This window comes from Phragmites australis, chromosome 15, assembly GCF_958298935.1.
Source record: "Phragmites australis chromosome 15, lpPhrAust1.1, whole genome shotgun sequence".
Classification (NCBI taxonomy): domain Eukaryota; kingdom Viridiplantae; phylum Streptophyta; class Magnoliopsida; order Poales; family Poaceae; genus Phragmites; species Phragmites australis.
This window is the reverse complement of record NC_084935.1, coordinates 5,835,359-5,848,444: the sequence shown is the minus strand read 5'-3', so window position 1 is coordinate 5,848,444 and position 13,086 is coordinate 5,835,359. Positions and strand designations below refer to the sequence as shown.

At 41.6% G+C, this 13,086-nt stretch overlaps 1 protein-coding gene across 4 annotated transcripts; it reads left to right on the top strand.

The window, feature by feature from the left end:
* The first annotated feature begins 2,945 nt into the window (after window positions 1-2,945).
* Window positions 2,946-12,855, top strand: LOC133891988 (glucan endo-1,3-beta-glucosidase 4-like). 4 transcript variants are annotated; one of them, XM_062332724.1, is made up of 10 exons: window positions 2,962-3,636; window positions 4,325-4,455; window positions 4,671-5,927; window positions 6,934-6,961; window positions 7,043-7,089; window positions 7,274-7,313; window positions 9,722-10,044; window positions 10,260-10,333; window positions 12,347-12,494; window positions 12,629-12,855. In XM_062332724.1, exons 2-10 carry the CDS (start codon window positions 4,392-4,394, stop codon window positions 12,724-12,726), a joined length of 2,079 nt encoding a protein of 692 aa, XP_062188708.1. In that variant the 5' UTR covers window positions 2,962-3,636; window positions 4,325-4,391; the 3' UTR covers window positions 12,727-12,855. The 4 variants fall into 4 exon arrangements, with proteins under 4 accessions (XP_062188706.1, XP_062188707.1, XP_062188708.1 ...); XM_062332721.1 differs by lacking the exons at window positions 2,962-3,636; window positions 9,722-10,044; window positions 10,260-10,333; window positions 12,347-12,494; window positions 12,629-12,855 and adding an exon at window positions 3,741-4,071 and having other exon boundaries at window positions 7,043-7,337; XM_062332722.1 differs by lacking the exons at window positions 7,043-7,089; window positions 7,274-7,313; window positions 9,722-10,044; ... (1 more) ...; window positions 12,347-12,494; window positions 12,629-12,855 and having other exon boundaries at window positions 2,946-3,636; window positions 6,872-6,961.
* Window positions 12,856-13,086: the final 231 nt, after the last annotated feature.

Here is a 13,086-nt window from a genome sequence, read left to right as displayed (position 1 = left end):
TGCTCAAGTTGATCGTCACTTTAGGTACTACAAAGAAAAATGTAAGTATATCTCGAAGGCTTTGAGAAACAATGGTAATGGGTTTGATGCCACTAGATGCATGGTGACTATTTTAGATTATGAAAAGGCTAATCTCAATGTATGTTCAATTTATTTTCACTATGAAAGCAAATGAAAAATGTATATATAATTCTAACTCTTGCCTATATGAAACGTAGGATAGGGCAAGACGCTTGCTTTCTAAGCCTATTAAATTCTTCCACGAGATGCATGAGCTATTCACAGGCACTAATGCTGATGGTTCTATTGCTATTGACTAAGAAACATGCATGAATGGTTGCGATGATTCAGAGACTGACAATTCACAAGGATTTTATGATATGAGCTACTATGTACTTCGTGAAGACCTACCTGATGATGATTCTAACACTTTACCATCATCGGTAGTTCATAAAGCTGCTAGAGATAATAGCTTGTCTAGCACTTGTGAAGCTGGTACCAAGCGTACAAGAGGCGTCAAGTCACCTTCCAAGAAGCAAAAAAGCATAAAAGTCGTCTATCGAAATCCACTAAATAAATAAACTCCACATTGCTATCACTCCAGAAATTTCTCACTACTCCTGCTCCTCTGGTGCCCTAACCTTCTAACCCTCATCCTTCTAACCCTTATGCTAGTTTGTGGGAGAGGCTAGAGGCAATGACAATTGCTACTGATGATAAGATAGCAGTTGGTCAGTACCTGGCTCACAATGAAAGAAAGGTATGCGTGACTTTTTAAGTAGTGCAAGTGACATGACTCTGCAGACTTCGATGTACATGTTCCTTAGCGGTGAACATTGATATGCGGTAGCTTCAACTAGTGCTTTTGGGTATTGAGTTGTAATAGCTATTTTGGGTGTCAGGTGTTCAACTGTGGTAGGTGGTAGTTCTTTTAGGTATTCAGCTGCACAAACTTTTGCTTACACTTAGGATGTATTGGTCAGAATATGATGTGACCTTACTTACTTAAGATTAGGTCCAGGGTCTAGACACCTAGTTGCTAGCTGCTTTTGGCAAAATGTATAATGAGCAGCAGATGTATAACCGCGTGAATTGCTCAAAATTCCTCTAGTTTGTTCAGAAGCATATCTTCGATTGTACAAGGAACAACTCTAGAACATCCGAAGCATGCAATATCCATTTGCAAGCATCACATCACCAACAACAGAAGCTACAGACATATAAGTAGCGTACAGCTAAATGGGGGCACTATTACCTTGCTCCCAACTACCAAGTCTGTCTATAGGATGTAATTTGTGAAAAATCAGAACTCGTTGCCCAATTTATTCGAGTGTTGAGGCTTGAAACCACATGAACGAACGTTTAGGAGATCCAACACCCGGTCCTTCTAAACTTCCCCTGTTAATAAAAGTGTGAATCATGACAAATTTCATTAGAGGAAAACATTGTTGGATGAATATGCATTTCTTTATAGTATCATAAGACCTCAGGAAAGAAGACATGATGTCTAACATATTACAAAATTGTAAGGCAGTTACCACACAAGCACATGTATTGTACGAGCAGTTACCATATAAGCGCACGTGTTGTAAGAATTTATAAGAGTAGTTACCACATAAGCACACGCGTTGTAAGAACAGTTATCATACAAACATAGGTATTGTAAGAGCAGTTAACATACAAGCACACGCGTTATAAAAATTTGTAATAGCAGCTACCGTATAAACACACACGTTATAAAAGTAGTTACTACACAATCAATGATAGAGAAGTTATTATCACCACTCTAATTTATTTGGTGACCATTCCCACTGTTAGCTGTAAATCAAACATTGTCATATACTTTTATCAAATATTTGTGGTAGCAATACAAACAGGTATCACAAAATATTTACCAAGACTAATCTGGGGCACTGTTATCATGCTTATTGTAATACTGTTTGAAACTTGGTCAATCAATTTAGGGTATGTTTGGTTTTTTGCTCATCTTGTATTGCTGAGCAAGACTAGTCTTGCTTTTGATGAAGAGTTAGTTTGGATAGCTCGAGCTATCGAAGAAAAAGCTAGAAAGCACAAGCACCAAAACAGCTAGCAAACAAACCAAACGTCTGATTTTTTGTCTAGCCAGACAAAACAAATGGCAGCGAGGGATCCAGACGAGCCCTTAGCTTTTTTCCTCACGAAGAACTTGCTATCCATCTCTGGAACTATTTTTTGTTATGGTTATCTATGAAATTTATGTCCATTAGATTTGCTTTAAGATCACTGATTTCTGTTGGGTCCGCAAGGAGTGCCTGAGAGAGTCAGACGCCACAAAATTTAAATGATACGGTCGAAATTTCCACTCCAATGGTGTATAGATAACAATTTAATATTTTGATAAAAAAAAATAGCCTGACTATGGTGTGATCCATTTCACTACAAACAAATGGGCACGCCGACATATTATTTATCAGAATTATTTATTATATTGAGAGAGTGTAATGAATTTTTTTATATATATGGAAGAACTAAAAGATATATGAGTATGGTGGGAGAATAAATAGAGATAGATCATACATGCGTAAATACGTACATAGTTACATTTTCTCATTTCAACTAAGACCTTTTTAATAGTAAAAAGGTTAAAAGTTATCTAACGAGCTGGTTTTTTTCCCGACTTCTAATGTCTTTTAACTGGTTAATAAAACGATTGTGACTAAAATAAACTATGTTTGAAAAGCAGATTGAAATGAACTTTTCTGATTTTCAATATACTAAAAAGCTAAATGTTTATTATAAAAATTAATAATTAAAATTTAACCGTCCTCACCGTTTTCTCGAGCAGACTTAGCATAAGACTCCAAATCTGAATCTGTTAATATCGACGTTACCATAATTTTATCACTAATGATTTCACATGTTAGTGACTGCGCGACGTAAGGGGACGCTCGTCCTAGACTCCCACCAACCCACATGGTGTGACCACAGAAACGCTGGTGGGCCTTCTCCCTCTCTGGAACCTGCACACTGCACACCTCTCGAGTCAGTCTCAGTCTCAGTCATCACGCTCTCGCTAGTCGTTGCCACGCCTCAAGGATCAAAAGCTCCACCTTTTATTCCTCTCGCCCACCTTTCCCACCCCTTTTCTCTGTTAGTTTAGTCCTCCATGCCCCCTCCAAGAAACTTAATCGGATCTGCGTCCGCGACACAGCAGCTTAATTACGAGCTCTCGGTCAATGACTGACTCGCATTTCTTTAGCCATCACCGCTTCTGGGAGAGATTAACATTTAATAGCGCTGCTTAATTACGAAAGTATTAAGTTAAACCTCCAAGAAACAGAAGCTGGAGCACCTCCAAAACCATGAACACGCTCTCAGGTAGACACGGGTTCAAAGCCTCCTCGGATTCTCTGCGTGCTTTGTGTGTGTGAGGGAGAGCGCTCCTCCTTTCTCACGTCCCATCGGTAGCTGCAGTAGTCCAGTCTCCAGTGCCCCAGTTCGTGCTCACTTCTATTGTCGGCGGCGGCCGCGGGTCATCCTCTTCCTCTCGCCGCCCTCGCTCCTGCTCGGCGGCGGCTTCTTGGTGCTATCTTCTTTGTGCGCGTGTTTGGAGAAGAGGAGGAAGAAAGGGCTCTTCTCCGAGGGCAAAATCAGGTGGCTATCTTCTCGTTTTCTTGCTAGTTTGTTCCCCTTTTCTTGTACTGTTGTTGAGATTACAATGCTGCGGTTTGTTGCGTCCTTTTGGAGCCTTGTGGTCTTTCCTGCTCGTGACTTTTTACCAACCGAGGTTGCTTAGAAAGGGATGGCATTTTAATTGATGAAGTGTTCCTGAAGCCTTGTTTTTTGGTTTGCCGGAAAATTTCTGGGTGTTTACTTTTCCCTGCTCTTGTTTTATGATGTTTCTAGTCTTAGGGCATTCCCAGTTCTTTGTTCTTTTTTCTTCTATGATGGCTTTGTTCGTGATTTTTATTTTGCAAACGTTAGGTTTGATTCAACTTTGATAATGAATCATGAATAGGTGGCGACAGAAATTGGGAGATACCTGCTCATAGAACTGTCTGTATACGCTATACGACATTAATGTTCTAAGTTTGTTTCTTCATGCTGAAGATTCGGGGAAATCTTAAAGTTTGTTTTTTAGTATTATATTTAATCTGTGCTCTACAAATGTGAATGCACATTGCTTGCACTTCGCGTCATCGATGGGCGATGGCTTTCCTAGCTCAAATATCTCCCATAGATGCAGTTCATAAATTAAGAAATTAAGATTTTTCTTTGTATATATAGTAGTTTGTGTTCCTGTTGAATGAACGAAATAATCATTTTTTTGTTGGTATTTCAGCTTTTGCTTGTGAGCTTCTGAGAAGTGTCCCTTGGTCACAGCTAATCAGATCCTTGGGCGCAACAATATGTCGCCCAAGAGACTACAGGGCTTGGCTATGCTGTTAATGCTCATGGTTTTCAATGTTTCAGGTACTCTAGTTCATCATATTATTTTCTAGTTCATGGATATGGTTTTGAACTACCTAATGCTTACCATACTTTAATACCTCATTCTGATTTCCCAGTTTGGCGAAACCGGTTTAATTAGGACACTTAAAATTGCTATTTTGAACTGAAAAAAATCTGTTCGAAGTATGTATAACCCTTACGTTTTACATAACAATTATCATTGCAATCTATTGCAGGAGCATTTGTCGGTGTCAATATTGGGACTGACATGTCGAACCTACCATCAGCAACAGATATAGTGTCTATCCTTAAAGCAAAGAAGATTCAGCATGTTCGCCTGCTTGACTCAGACCATCAGATGTTGACTGCCCTTGCAAATACTGGAATAGAAGTGATGATTGGGGTTCCAAATGATCAGCTACTTCGTGTGGGGCAATCTCCTTCTACAGCTGCTGATTGGATTAACAAGAATGTTGCTGCTTACATTCCGGCGACTAACATCACATATATTGCAGTTGGTAATGAGGTTCTTACTACTATTCCAAATGCAGCCCTTGTTCTCGTACCCGCATTGCAATTCCTCCAGTCTGCACTGTTGGCTGCAAACCTCAATACTGAGGTGAAAATTTCAAGTCCTCATTCTATGGATATGATCTCGAAGGCGTTTCCTCCCTCAACTGCCACTTTCAATTCAACTTGGAGCTCAATAATGTTTCAGTATCTTCAATTTCTGAAGAATGCAGGATCTTCCTTCATGCTGAATGCCCAACCATATTATGGCTATGTCAAAGGGCAAGGCGTCTTCCCCTTAGAGTATGCATTGTTCCGCTCACTCAGTCCCAATAGTCAAATTGCAGATCCCAATACCAATCTGTTCTATACCAATATGTTTGATGCAATGATTGATGCTACTTACAACTCAATTCAAGCAATGAATTTCTCGGGGATTCCTGTTTTGGTCACAGCTTCTGGCTGGCCATGGCTTGGTGGGCCAAATGAGAAGGCTGCTAATGTTGATAATGCTTTGGCCTATAATACAAACCTCATACGTCATGTACTGAATAATTCCGGTACACCCAGCCTACCAAATAACCAGTCGAGCACCTACATCTTTGAGTTGTTCAATGAGGATCTTCGGGCAGGGCCTGTATCAGAGAAAAATTGGGGGATTATGTTTCCCAATGCAACCACTGTGTACTCTTTGTCATTTGAGGACGTGACCACAACTATTCCGGAATCACCAGCTTTGCGTGGGATGTTTTGTGTGGCAAATTCAAGTGCACCCCATAGTGCACTTAAGCATAGTTTGGATTGGGCATGTGGCCCTGGCTCTGCAAACTGCAGTGCAATTCAGCCTGGGCAACCATGCTATGAATCAGATGACATTGTAGCTGTTGCTTCTTACGCTTTCAACGATTATTACCATAGAGCACAAGCTAGTGGTGGTACATGCAACTTTAATGGCACTGCAATGATAACATCCACTGATCCAAGTAAGCTGTATTTTTCTCTTCTACAGTTAGTAGGACATAGTAGAATTTTTGCACATCATTAATTACTTAATATGGGTTCTGGTAATTCCTTTTGTTGTCAAAGAAGTTATAATTACCCTTGGCATCAGCACTTAAGTGACATTTCAGAAGGCCAAATTTAGTACTGGCATGCTTCAAGGCAATTGCTGTGCATGTTTTAACCTAACCATTAGTTGCCATGACTGCTTTGATCTATGTTTTTGGTTGCACAAAAGCCCTATTGTACTTCTGTTCTATTATCTATAAGCGAGAGTGCTACACTCGTAGCTAAGAAGCATGCAGTCTGTTGCTGAACTGTTGTCTCGTTTCCCCTGCAATGACAGTCCTAACGATGTACCCTACCCTGCAAAGCCAGCCCTAGGTGTGCAAACTCAGGAACATGTAAATAATCTGGCAAACATTTTACTTTAGACGTGTTAAACATATGCACACACATGCTCTCACATGTTAGAAATTAGAATCCACATGATTTCTGAGGAGGCTTGCGGCTAGGGGTTATGTACAGCTATAATAGGTTGAACTGAAAGTATCAAGTAACTGTTTGAAGGATTGATTTGCCTGTTCCTCCTTCCTCGTTATTTTGCTTGCCTAATCTTCTTCATACAACTCGGAGACTATTTGACATGCCATCACTGGACATCTTAGAGATGCAAATGCAAGTAGAGTAGAACTCTGATTTATGTGTCCCGTTGGGCCAAGATAAATGATATGGAGGGATGCAGGAGTTGGTCAAACTAGGATCATTGCTCAAACTGTTGCATCTGATCATATAATTCATAAATCATTCTACAAGATAAACAATCTATGGACACAACAACTCTGATCAGCATTTTGCAGTTACTTGCATTTTCTAGTTTAAAAAAGTCACATATTTTTTTAATTTAAGTTTATTTTCAAGAGATCAGGGTATTTAGTACTATGCCAGATCCTGCCTAATCTGAATTCCCCGCTGAATTAATACTTGCAGGCCATGGTTCATGCATTTTTGCTGGAAGGTAAGTCCACTCTACCTTTGTGCTAATGGTTCTAACTTTTTTGTGTTCAATTCTGACAATGTGGTTTGCTTATATTTGCAGCACCGGTTCCAATAGCAGCCGTGGTGGTGCAGCTTCCGGTCCTGTAAGCCCGGACGGTTTTGCTACAAAATCGCAATCTTGCTGGTTGACTCACCTAATTGCCGCATTGCTGCCCATTCTGGTCCTGTAAAACATTGTAATCATGTCGCATTTTTTTGAGATAACAGGAATCATGTCGCATTTTGGATGAGATGCCCGGCATTTATTGTGGATCTTGTCATTACATACTAGGGACTAGCGAGCCATATTTGTTTTACTGTATTCAGGTAGAATGTCATGCAATCTCTCAAAATTTGATGCTCTAGGAATGAGCATTGCGTCAAATCATCAATTTTGAATGTCGACAGTTTGTGCAAAAGTATTTCTCTGAAATGTTGGAAGCTCCAAATGATGTTCAGTGGTGAACTGTTGATTGAGATTTTCACGCTTACTAAATTTCAGGGGACATTGATCAGTTCCTAAAATTTAGGAGCGGCGATTAGGCGATGGCGGTTGCACGCTCGCGCCATGGCCGACGAAGTTTAGGGTTCGAGGAGGGATTATTCGGGTCACTGGTGTGTTTTCTAGGCTTAGAGGGATATCAGATAAAGCAGGCTGACTTGGTGGAGTAGATGGGTGTGGAGTGAAGTGGTAGGGGGATGGCCAATGGGTCATACCAGGGCAGAGAGGCAAGGATGTTAGGTTAGCATGGTAACAGAAGTGTTGTTAGATACAGGCGAGCGACACAGGGAGAGTTGAATGTTAGAGTCCGAGATTTACCGTTAGATTTGAATCCATGGTAGAGGTCGATTGAAAAAAATTTAAAAAGCAGACAAGCATCCACTTTATTATTTTTTTCCTTTTAGGAACTCACAGCCAGGCCAAAAATGGATCTGCTGGTTTACGCTCAAGAAAAAAAAAATCGACCTGTTGTAGGCTACTAACGTATCCATCTGGCCCATGCCAACCCAGCTTGGCCTATTAATTACCCTAATGGGCCTCCTAAAAAATATTATTTTAATGGCCCTGCCAAAATGGGCCTCTCTAAAAAATTACCATAATGGGCCTCCCTAAAAACAAAGAAAAAGTCTATTTCGCCTCCTTAACTCTTGTCTGAGTTCGATTTTCCTCCTTTAACCGCAAAATCAGATATTGTTGCTCTCTCAACAATCTAAACCGGATTTTTGTCCTCCCCGCATGGTTTTGGTCCTGATTTTATCCTACATGGCTCACTATGTGGTAGTAGGCCTCATATGTGGTTCCACCTGAGAGGCAGCTTTCGTTCTACTTGGTGCGGACGTGGATCGGTTTTTGGTGACATGGCAATACCAAAACAAAAATATCATAAAATCAATCATTGAAAATATCCGGACCCACACATCATTCTCTATCCCTTTCTTCTTCCTCCCGCTTCCCCCTCTCATCTTCTTTTTTTTCTTCTCTCGGTGCCTACTCACCCGCCATGGCTCATAGAGGAGCGCCACCCCTACGGCCGGCCCCGCCTATAGGTTGTTCCAGCCACATCACAGCCGCCCTCCACCCTCACTCGCTTTTCCCCACCACTCCTCCTCTTCCCTATCGGCTCAGCACGGCCGCACTACGCCTTCCCTCCTTGGCACCGATGACTTTGTCAAGCTGTCATCCCTTCCATGGTGACCTTCCTCGCCCAAACATCCCCCTCTCTATCTCCCTCGTTGGAGGGTCATTAGCTCCATGCGTTTCTTTTCCACTCGTCCTCTTCTTCCTCCCTGTCGGGCTTCGCTCCCTATCTTTACCAATCCGCCTCCCTGGCGAACTACGGTGGGATGCCTCGCACTGGGAGCATCTACGACACATGTTAGGCATTCTCTTTGCTTCAATTTCAACCGACATCGACTACCCAAAGCCAGCACCAAGTGTCCCTCTCCTCCACCGCCATTGCTCTTTGATGCTCCCGATGCTAGTGTTGATGACGCGCCTGATTGAGTGTTGCTTGCCACGTCGCCAGCCCCACTCGTGCCAAGACCGAGACCAACGCCAACCATTCCTCAGTCCTCATGCGATCCTACAGCCGCCTTCGCTTTCTCAGCAACCGCTTCCTGTCGTGCACCCATCCCCAAGCTGAGCCCCTTGTTTTCATCTCCTATGTCATGGGCCATCGCGTCATGGGCTAGGATGTAAAGCGTACAGCGTGGCTGCACATGTGCAGCCTCAATGGTGGCGTGACGGCCGTCACAAGCACATGGTCATGGTGTCTAGGTTGCAGCTAGAGCCGTGCCACAGGGCAGGCGGAGACCTCCTCCTGCTGCGGCGAGGCGATGAGGCATCGAGGCGGCGGCCAATGAGGAAGCTCATCGTGGCACTGCTCCGATTGAGAGGCGATGAACTAGATCTTGATCGTTGGGGTGTATGAAGACAGATTGGATCTTGATCATGTGGGTATCCATGATGGATTGGAAGCAGAGGGAGAAAAAAAGAAAGGACATGTCAATATATACAAAACTACCCCATATGTTATCTTAGATTTGAGACCCACTACCAGATGTAAGTCACATAGAACAAAATCGTCATCAAAATTACATAGGGAGAATAAACAACCGGTTTGGATAGTTGAGAGAGTAATAATATCTAGTTTTACAATTGAGGAGCGAAATCGGACTATGACAATAGTTAAAAGAGTCAAAATATTTTTTTCCTTAAAAATTACCATAATGGGCCTACCAAAATGGCTTTAAAGCCCCAACAGGACGGCGAGCCGGCCCACACACGATCCTCCGTCGCCATCGCGGCCATGTCCTCCTCCTCCTTCCCCACCTCCCGCTTCCCCTTCGCCGGCGGCGGCGCCGGGGCACCCGGCGGCGGAGGAGGAGGAGGTGGAAGCGGGAGCAGCGTGCGTCCGTGGGGGTCGAGCGGCGGGACGTCGGTGTCGTCGTCGGGGAAGCGGATACAAAAGGAGCTGCTGGACCTCAACGCCTCCGACTGCTCCGCCGGGCCCAAGGGCGACAACCTCTACCACTGGCTCTCCACCATCATCGGGCCGCAAGGTACGAGCTCGCTTCTCTCCACTTGATCCTCGCCTGTAGCCGATTCGTTCGAGACAGCTGAAGGCTCGTGAAGTTTTACTGGGCTGTATTTAAATTTTACTTGCTCAAGTTGCTGGTGTTATTTCTAGAGTAGATGCAGAACGTGGGGGGTGTAGGATGAGATAGGCTCAGCATAAGCACCTGCAGGTTGAGTTGACGCAGAATTTGTTTTGTAGGATCGCCGTATGAAGGAGGGATATTTTTCCTTGATATCGTCTTTCCGCCTGATTATCCGTTCAAACCTCCCAAGGTAAGAATTCACATTTCGTGCTAGCATGTGCTTCTGTGTGACGTTGGTCTGTTGAATTGTGCTAGGCGATCGTTCTTATTACGGAAAAAAAATTATGTGTCCTGCAAACTTAAGCTCCAACTTGACATTTCCTTTCTTCTTGTTACGTGTATCTTGTACCTAATGCCGTTATTCCTGGTTCTTGTACTCTTTTTGAATGGAAAAGTTATAAGGAATGAATGTCACACTCAGTTTTGGTGACTGCCAAGTGCTTATGTACAAACTATTCAAAGTTTCAAACAGCAAATCAAGTGGGAGGTCAAATAGGTTAGGGGGTTGTTGGGATAGGTGTCAAATATGTGTACAAGAGTCGGTTACATATAGACTTGAGTTTGAATTGGGTGGATAGGGATAGAGCTGTAGTCGGACTCCTATTTCTGGACCTATAAATATTTGGCAGCACCGTGTAACCGCAACAACAACAACAGATGAATACGGGGAGGAGCGTCTATAGTCATGCCCCGAGGATATAGGTAAGATGGTCGAACCTCGTTAAAAAACACCGTGTCTTGGTGTGTTGATCTTGCGTTTGGCTTCTCGATCTTAGCGATGCTTCCTCATAAACCCTAACAGGGGTAATAGTGTTCTAGTTCTAATTCTGATTGTTTTGCTCTTGGATCCAAAATTGCTCATCATGATCATTCTTCCTAGGCAACTGAATGAAAACCATGCAAACAGACTATTATGAAACTGATGTACTTTAGTATGCTTTATTAAATGCAGAGGGACAGTTGTCCTCAAAGTCTCATATCTCAAAATTTTCAATAATCGGCTATCATAATATAGTAAGTTTTGTGAAAATGATAATTTACCAAGATTAAAAATTGGCATAGAGAGGGAAAAGCACATTCAGCTGTCTGTCAAGAATGAAGATTCATCTAGAACTGCCACACGCCCGTACCTCAACAGACAATATTGGCAGGGAGGCCTGTGTCTGATGGCAAGGAGTGGAACTACTGAGAAAAGGATTAGGGAAAGGATTATGTTAAAAGCTAGTTTTCTTTGCTGCTAAATAAAGTTAGTTTTTCCTTCTAAAGTGGTGTTTGTACGTTTAAGTGTGAAAATGTGATGTTTTATGTCTTCTCAATACGATCTTGATAATGTATGAAGAAAAATTGTTTGAAGTTTCTGGTTTACTATTATTATTATTTTAAAAAAGCAGAGCTGCTAAGATATTGCTTCTATTCTGGCATGCTTAAATTAATACTTTGCTGAGAATGAGATATTCTAAAAAATATATATATATATTCAGGGGAAGCCTTACCACTATAAGATGTACTTTGAGATCACCTATATCATGCGGTGACATATTGTTTATCTTGGCTTAGAATATTAGAGAGTCTGCTAAGTGAGCGAAGCGTTCCAATTGCAGAGTCCACTTACTCGTGTTATTAAATATTGATTCATCACTATCGAGCTGCTAGTCATAGCCTAACACCACCAACATCTATTTCCTGTTATTACTTTTTGAGTTTTGACAGGTGATGCTTTGATGGTTGCTTGAGATATGAGGAACAGAAACAGCCAACCTCCATTTTAGATTTCATAACTAGAACAATGCCAATGCTGCTTTCACCTACCATACAGACCTTCAGTGGCACATTTTTACCATGACCAGATAATGGAACTATTCATACAGCAAATGCAGGCCCCTGCAACAATCATACTAAAGCTATTAATGTGATGTTCCAAATAATATGGTAGTATTAACATTTTCTTTGAATGTTTGTGTTCTCAAAATATTTTTTCAATGTTCTGTAAAGAGATTATCTGACTTCTACTACGTACGACATAAGGCTGTGATGTTACAAGCAATGTTAATCATGACTTGATATTTCATATGTTAATATTTCAAAGTATTCTCAAATTATTTTACTCTTCTGGTCAATTGTAATAAATTTTGAGTACATTTGGTTTGGATTGGACAATTTAGTTTCATATCTTTAATTTTGTGCCATTCTGGTATTCTCCTAGGTAACTTTCAAAACAAGGATTTACCACTGCAATGTTGACTCCACTGGTAAAGTGCATTTGGACATTCTGAGCGATGGCTGGAGTCCAGCTTTCACTATTTCAAAGGTGTTACTAGCCATCAAAGACATCATCAGCAATCCAGATCCATGTATGTTCTGATTATTCTCGTAATACCTTCTGTAAACAATCATGGGTTTTGGTGCAAATTAAGTCTACTGTCCACACAGTTTCTACTTCGCTTCAACCCTCGAAGGCCTTACATTATGATCTTTGTCTGTGCAGACACCCCGCTTGTAATGAGCATTTCACATCAGTATCTGACTGATAGAACGAAACACGATGAAATAGCAGCTGAGTGGACAATGAGGTTTGCAAAATAGGCAACTGTATCTGTAGCTAAGCAAGATAACCTTGTAAAATAATAATCTTTTATGTGACTTGTGATGTAGAATGTTGGCGAAGGACCAATGCTATATTTAATCTGAGTTGTGACATAAAGTTGTACTTTATGCCTGAGAGTTATTTTGATGCTATTTTTAGGTGCAGAATTGCCTTTTTCGATTTTGCACTTCTGCCAAAGTTGCCCAAGTAATTCTTCAGAACCTGCTCTCCGGATTTATTATTTTCTCAAAATGCTTCTTCTTCAAACTGGCATCCGCTCCTAGTTGCGGGTGGCAATTTCATTTATTAAAGGAAAAACCTTAATTATTAAAAGGAAAAACCTTAAGTTACTTGGAAAC

Excerpts from the sequence above, each read along its gene's own strand:
- LOC133891988 (XM_062332724.1), top strand. The coding sequence starts at position 4,392 with ATGTCGCCCAAGAGACTACAGGGCTTGGCTATGCTGTTAATGCTCATG. Across the intron at positions 4,456-4,670 it reads CATGGTTTTCAATGTTTCAG|GAGCATTTGTCGGTGTCAAT; the intron begins GTACTCTAGTTC and ends AATCTATTGCAG. Across the intron at positions 10,045-10,259 it reads CACCATCATCGGGCCGCAAG|GATCGCCGTATGAAGGAGGG; the intron begins GTACGAGCTCGC and ends TTTGTTTTGTAG.